The sequence below is a fragment of the Oryx dammah genome, unplaced genomic scaffold (assembly GCF_014754425.2).
Source record: "Oryx dammah isolate SB20612 unplaced genomic scaffold, SCBI_Odam_1.1 HiC_scaffold_23, whole genome shotgun sequence".
NCBI classification, from domain to species: domain Eukaryota; kingdom Metazoa; phylum Chordata; class Mammalia; order Artiodactyla; family Bovidae; genus Oryx; species Oryx dammah.
The window spans coordinates 45,527,648-45,535,539 of record NW_024070207.1 but is presented as its reverse complement, the minus strand read 5'-3'; the positions used below and the strand labels follow the sequence as shown (position 1 = coordinate 45,535,539).

Genomic DNA, 7,892 nt, shown 5'->3' with positions numbered 1-7,892 from the left:
GTTATGGAATTTAACTGATCCTGCTGGATGTGACAGGGGACTGACCTCATTGTACTAGAGTATAGGCTGGGACTCCAGGATTTTGTCCACTTTTTTGAACTGTGCTCTTGGAAGTGGGGAAGGATAACCTCTCATCAGTGGGGAAATTGGAAAACATAACTCCAAGGTTTTCCCCTGGCCTCCCAGCCCTGATGATTCCAAGTGGGAAGGTACCATGTGAAGAAAATGGGTAGATATCTAACCTCTAACTGGGGCATTCTGAGAATACAACAGGGCCAATTCTTTTTATCATTTTGAAAGATAACAAAAAAAATCAAAACCTTTAGCATCAGTGCTGGAGCCTGGACCCTTACTTTGGTAGCAATCACCAGAGGCAGTGGTATTATGAATGACTATTGGGACTTCCCTAATGGTCCAGTGGCTAAAACTCCACACTCCCAAAGCAGGGGGCCTAGGTTCTATCCCTGGTCAGGGAACTAGATCCCACATGCCACAACTAAAAGTTTGCATGCCACAAGTAAGAACTGGTATGGTTAAATAAATATTTTTAAAAAAGGAAATGACTATCAGGGATTTCCCCAATGTACCAGAACCAAGCACACAGAGCTATTTCTGCCACGCACTGAGCACCACAGAAAGACAGTCTTAAACTGTGAGGACTGTATATTAACATTTTTAAAAAATAGCTAATTGGGTTGAGACTTCAATTGAGGGCTAATCCAAGGAAAAGAGGAGCCCAGGGTACCCATCTTGCAATACATTTCTATATTTGTGTGTGTGTGATTATGGTTCCCATCCAAGTGGTTGCCTGTGTACAACTTTTTTTGACCCCATGAACTGTAGCCCTTCAGGCTCCTCTGTCCATGGGATTTCCTAGGCAAGAATACTGGAGTTGGTTGCTATTTCCTCCTCCAAAGGATCGTCCTGACCCAGGGATCTAACCATGGTCTCCTGCATTGGCAAAAGGATTCTTCACTACTGTGCCACCTGGGAAGCCCATCCAAGTGACCAGATGTAAGTTGTTGTTGTTGTTGTTGTTCAGTCACCAAGTCATGTCTGACTGTGACCCCATGGACTGCAGCACACCAGGCTTCCTTGTCCCTCACCACCTCCTGGAGTTTGCCCAAGCAGATCTAACATACCTACAAAAGAGATTTATACCTCTAAAATGAAATAATAATTACAATAAAATCAGTTGTTATGTCACACATTTATTTACTATTTTTCAAGTAAATTGCCTCGAGATGGATAGGTCTAATCTCAATAGTGATCCCAAGTGGATTTTTCCCCTAGCAGGTTCTTAAATATGGTGAGAATATACTAGTTGATAGAAGTTTGTTTCTTCTGCATGGGTGGCCCTTTTTTTTTTTTTTTAACTCTTAATTATTTTGGGAGGTTTTATAGGTGGCTTCCTTGCATTTTATATTGTGCATAATAATCATCTCCCTGTCACTCTCACTATCACTGCTATATGCTGACAAATGGCTATCATTCATGTTGCCATACAGTGCATTGTCTTTGGGCTCTGTCTTGTGAGATGACTTGTACAAGCACTTTAGTTTGCCTGAAGAAAGTGGAACTGGAACATACTTCATATTCTCTTCTGAAGGAGTGATGAATGGTTCAGAAACAGCATTGCAAACAATGCATTTTTCCTTGTAGCACTGACAAAACTTCACTGGTTGAGGCCTAGATAATATTTTTGCCCTACCTTCACTAGCTGGTCTTCTTAGTTTAAGATATTTCTGGAGTTTGGTCAGTTTTGCTATACTTGATTGCTTAGGAACACTTTGACTCTTTGGATAAGGTGGAGACATTTTGATTGGCTTGACCGGACATTGTAGACTTGATGGCCAAGTTGGTTTGATGGCTTTCTTTGCATAGGCGGGACTGACCTGATCGACTAGCTTATGGGCATGAGCCCACCTATGTGCCTTTTTTGGACTGCGTGTTCTACACAACTTTTCCTGAAACAGTGATCCTAACACTGATGGCTTGAATGGGTTTTGTTGACTCAAGAGCCTGACTAACTTTTCTGTACTTGAAGGTACAGAGGCTTTTTGTGGACTTGAGGGCCCAGATGACTTATCTATACTAGATAGCAATGATTGTTTTTCTGGATTGCCTGGACCAGCAGTTGGTGACTTGGACTCAGTGAATGATATTTTACATGATGTGGATGCTTTGTTGCTGTCTTCTTTCTTGACCCTGAAAATACAGAAGATTAGGAGTATGACAATTTAAATCAGAAGAGTGCTCTTGCTATCAATGGAAAGCATGGGCTATTGTGTCAGTTTCGACTTATGGTCTTTTTTTTTTTTTTTTTTTTTTTTGGCTCTGTTTGGAAAATTGAACACAGTGAGAATTGGAGAGTGCTGAAAACCATGACTCAGGTTACAGATTTTAACTCATGTTGAATATTTTTTTCTTTTTCTTAATTTTATTGTTTCAACCACAATAGATAACCATATAGTCATGTATGGAATGACACAAACTTGTTTTGAATCTACCATTTAGAGGGAGAGAGAGAATTTAATCTATTCCAGAAATTAAGCTTTTTATTAAAAAAGTCACAAGTTGATATGCAAATGAAGCACAAATGTCACAACTTGTCACATAAAAAAGTTTTTAGACCAAATTCAAATGAAGCACAAATGTCACAACTTGTCACATAAAAAGCTCTTTAGACCAAATTCATTGTTTTCCTATCATATTTACACCATTAAATTTTGTATCCATGTATGTTTATACTCACAAGATTACTCTAAAACCAAAGGAATAGAACAGTGATATATTTCAGTCACCAGTCTTTGGATTGGGAAATTTTTAGGGACCCAGTATGTCAGAGCCAGCTTGATCCTCCTATATAATAAGGCAGGGACTAGGATCACTGAACACAATAATTTTTCATGTTATCATATCTTAACATAGTAGATTATCTAAAATGCATTACTATCTTTGGAATGCAGAAACCCAACTCCTCTCTCTCCTGAGAAGATTTTGATTATGTCTTATTTAGGTAGTCATCCCCTCTTTTCCTAGACTCAATTTATAATGAAATTAGCAACCTTGGGCTCAACTGAACCCTGAGTAGGAGATAGTTTTGGCTAAAGTTGATAATGTACTTGAGATCATTTAAGAGCTTCATTTAAGTGAACATATCCAACCCACAAGATGTTGGTAGCTCTTTTGTCATCTAAAGTTAACGTTAAGTAACCATAACAATGGGAACCCACTCCAGTGTTTTTGTCTGGAGAATCCCAGAGAGGGGGAAGCCTGGTGGGCTGCTGTCTATGGGGTTGCACAGAGTCAGACACGACTGAAGCGATTTACCAGTAGCAGCAGCCATAACAACAGTGAACCTATGTTTATGTTCATGCATACATTCCCCCCGCCCCTTGTATTTATAATTCATAGGTGTAAGACTTACATTGCTGCTTTGGGGGCTTCCTCGCTCTCACAGTTATACAGTTATAGTGAAGAACGCACACACACATACCCCCACCCCTTTTATATTTATTTCAAAGGTGTAAGACTTACATTGCTGCTTTAGAGGCATCCATGTCCACACAGCTATAGTGAATGAAACAATAGCATCTTAAAATAAAGCAGATGATGAGGATAACAATTATGAAAAGGACCAGCCATTGCTGTGTTCCTTCGATTCTTCTCTGCCTGGATTCAACATGTGTAGCTACTGTGAAATAAAATATGTCATTAGAACATGTGCTAGGTAGCCAAGTCTATTTCCATTTTGATGGGGTTGTTACTATAGGTCAAAGTCAAATCTCATCATCAATTATTTCTTTAAGCATGATAAGTGTTCCACTGTCATTTTCCTTGCTCTATCATGTCCCCAGCCAGCCACAGTCTAGAAGCCAACTCTGGGAGCTATCTCTAGCTAATCAGTATAATTACCTACATTACCCCACATTGTGGCTTGTTCAATCCATTATCTAGGTTTTTGAGTGTGTGAATGTACTTGAGTGCTGTGTGTGTGAATGTGTATGGTGGGAAAACGGATGGGACAAGAAAAAACCATTCTTGAAACCCACTTTGTGTTAGGTACCATGCTAGATTCATTCATTCACATAGAATTTTCTAGTTTGGCTGGCGGGAGGAGGAGGCAAGGGTTGGCGGATTCGGTGGGGAAGGGGAATGAAGGGGGCCAGTATGGCTATGCTCTTCATGTTTCTATGTTGTTTGGAAATTTTACATGGAAGTATAACTCTCAGATGTTGTCCTAGAAATTCTTTAAGACTTACTTATAGTAAGGTAGAAGAAACAGCAGATTTCTTAAACACAGCTAGCTTGTCTAAGTTGTACTTGAATGTATTTAAATTAATAGATTATAATTTCTAGGTTTTAAGGTTAGGCACATACCTGAAGTAGCAGATCCATTGCTTTCATTTCTATATAAACAACTATTTGTCCAAATTGATAAAAGGAGGACATAAATGAAGAGATTCATGTCCAGCACCTTGTTGAAGGTTTCCTCTGCCAGGGAAACTGCTGGATTTAACATGGCTCAGCTGGCTTTAGGGGACTATGACATCATAATCATTCTATGTCATATCCTGACAGCATAATCTCACCATGGGGAGGCATGAACTCCTGTGTACAAATATCATGAAAAGACTTTTAATCATTTATTTCTCCATTAGATCAAATATTCTATCAAATTTGAATCAAAAAGTTTGATACATTATGAAGCACAGAATGCAGAGAAAATGGGTTCACTCTAGATACTTTATTAAATGTTAAGGAGGCACCTTACAGCCCTATAGTAAGTCTTGTGTGTTATAGAGGTTAAATCATCCTAGGGTATAAGCTTGTAATAATTTTTATTACTAAAATTAAGATTTTGAATAGCCCTCAAGCTTTTTATTGAGCTGCTGTTAATGGGTACCACTAAAGACTTTCTGACTAGAGAGTGACATGATGAGATCTCCATTGAAGAAAAACCCCTCTAGCTGTTGTATGGGGAATAGATTGCTGGGGTTAAAGTAATTTAGGCAATTGGAAGGCTGTTACGTAAGTCCATCTGATAGAGGATGATGGCTTGAAGCAGAGCGGTAAAGATGGAGAGAAATCAATGCATTCAAGGAGTATTTTGATGGGGATAGGACTTGAGGAAGGGTAGACCATGGGGCATGAAGGAGAGAGAGGAAGCAAGGATGATTCATTGCTTCAACAAAAGTGTGTTGAATTTCTATGGGACAGGAAGATTTCTGTTAAGCATGAGCATTTGAACAAGCACAGTCCCTGCCTTCAAGAGTTGGAAATTAAGGTGAGAGACAGATATGTAAATAACTAATCACTAGGTTATGTAATGGGGCTTCCCTGGTAGCTCAGCTGGTGAAGAATCTGCCTGCAATGCAGGAGACCTAGTTTGGGAAGATTCCCCTGGAGAAGGAATAGGCTACCCACTTCAGTATTCTTGGGCTTCCCTGGTGGCTCAGATGGTAAAGAATCTGCCTGTAATGCAGGAGATCTGGGTTCAACCCCTGGGATGGGAAGATCCCCTGGAGGAGGGTATGGCAACACACTCTAGTATTCTTGCTTGGAGAATCCCCATGGCCAGAGGAGCCTGAAAGGCTGCAATCCATGGGACAGAGTTGGACATGACTGAGCAACTAAGCAGCAGCACAGCACAGCACATCACAGGGTATATAATGGGCTTCTCAGGTTGCAATAGTGATAAAGAACCCACCTGCCAATGTAAGAAACAATGGTTCAATCCCTAGGTTGGGAAGATCCCCTGGAGGGGGGCATGGCAACCAACCCAAGTAGTCCTGTCTGGAGAATCCCACGGACAGAGGAGCCTGGCAAGCTACAGTCCATAGGGTCACACAGAGTCAGACACGACTAAAGTGACTTAGCATACACACACAGGATGTGTAATGTCATATGCAGGCAGTGATGTTGCAGGATACAGTGCCACAAGAGCACACAAAGGGACTATCTCTTCAAAATGGGATTTCTGGAGGAGATGACCCTTGAGCTGAGGTGGGGTTTTGTGTGTGTGTGTGTGTGTGTGTGTGGTTTTTATTTACTTTGAAATTAATTTATTTTAATTGGAGATAATTACTTTACAATATTATGGCAGTTTTTGCCATACATCAACATGAATCAACCACAGTTGTACATGTGTACCCCCATCCTGAACCCCCTTCCCACCTTCCTTCCCACCTCATCCCTCTGGGTTGTCCCAGAGCACCAGCTTTGAGTTCCCTGCCTCATGCATCAAAATTGCACTGGTCATCTATTTTACATGCTGCTGCTGCTGCTAAGTCGCTTCAGTCATGTCCGACTCTGTGTGACCCCATAGACGGCAGCCCACCAGGCTCTTCTGTCCCTGGGATTCTCCAGGCAAGAACACTGGAGTGGGTTGCCATTTCCTTTTCCAATGCATGAAAGTGAAAAGTGAAAGTGAAGTCGCTCAGTCATGTCTGACTCTTAGTGACCCCATGGACTGCAGCCCACCAGTCTCCTCCATCCATGGGATTTTCCAGGCAAGAGTACTGGAGTGAGGTGTCATTTCCTTCTCCACCACAGTGTAGAACAGGTCAAAAATTACTAACCAGTCACAGTTGGCTACTGTGTAGCTATACAAAAGGAAAAAAAAAAAAAAGATGAATAACTTAGGATCTAAAGTATCTTTCTACTTTTACATATAAAGATGTTTAAACTTTAAAAAAAGAAAACTGAAACAGATGAAAAGCTCCCTATGTACTAATATAAAAAGATCTCCAAGATACTTTAAGTGAAAATAACAATTTAATGGTCAAGTTAGTGTGTAGAATACGCTCACATATGGTAATATAAAAGTTTCAATGCTATTCTCTCAAATCACGCCACCCTCGCCTTCTCCCATTGAGTCCAAAAGTCTGTTCTTTATGTCTGTGTCTCCTTTGCTGCCCTGCACATAGGATCATTGGTACCATCTTTCTAGATTCCACATGTATGTATTACTATACAGTATTTGTCTTTCTCTTTCTGATTTATTTCACTCTGTATACTAAGCTCTAGGCTCATCCATCTCATTAGAACTGGCTCAAATGCATTCTTTTTATAAAGCTGCATAATATTCCATTGTGTATATGTGCCACAACTACCTTATCCATTTGTCTGCTGATGGACATCTAGGTTGCTTCTATGTCTTAGCTATTGTAAACAGTGCTGCAATGAACAATGGGGTACATGTATCTGTTTTATTTCTGGTTTCCTCTGCTGGTGTATACACCCAGCAGTTGGATTGCTGGGTCATATGGCAGTTCTATTCCCAGTTTTTTAAGGAATCGCCTCAGTGTTATCCATAGTGGCTTCACCAGTTTGCATTCCCACCAACTGTATAAAAGGGTTCCCTTTTCTCCACACCTTCTCCAGAATTTATTTTTCGTAAGCTTTTTGATAGCAGCTGTTCTGACCAGCAAGAGATGATACCTAATTGTGGTTTTGATTTGCATTTCTCTAATAATGAGTGATGTTGAGGATCCTTTCATGTGTTTATTAACCTTCTGTATGTCTTCTTTGGAGAAATGTCTATATGTATTATATATAGACAGTATATTCAAGGAAGCAGTTATCTGGTGAGATCTTGAAGTAATGTTATTTTATCCTTTATGTTTTGCTCTGTCTTATTTTAAATAGAGATGGATACATAGATATGTAGATGGACAGATGGATAGACACAGGGGTGAAAAACATTGAATCAGGTAGAATACAAGTGCTGAAAATACTTTCCCAAGTTGGCTTAAGCAAAAAGGAATTTTATTAACTCACTTTACCAAAATATCTGAAGGCAGCATTGTCTTCAATCACCTGGTCCATCAGTCAAAAGCAATTTATTAAGTTCATGATTATATGTCTTTTATATATGTTAAAAGGCA

The 7,892-nt window shown here is 40.0% G+C and overlaps 1 protein-coding gene across 1 annotated transcript; it reads right to left on the bottom strand.

Annotated features, from left to right (window-relative positions):
* Nucleotides 1-1,379: 1,379 nt before the first annotated feature.
* Nucleotides 1,380-4,509, bottom strand: LOC120881748 (uncharacterized protein CXorf66 homolog). Its single transcript, XM_040265396.1, has 3 exons — nt 4,384-4,509; nt 3,541-3,697; nt 1,380-2,208 (listed from the first exon to the last, which is right to left on the bottom strand). Exons 1-3 carry the CDS (start codon nt 4,469-4,471, stop codon nt 1,380-1,382), a joined length of 1,074 nt encoding a protein of 357 aa, XP_040121330.1. The 5' UTR covers nt 4,472-4,509.
* Between the last annotated feature and the right edge of the window lie 3,383 nt (nt 4,510-7,892).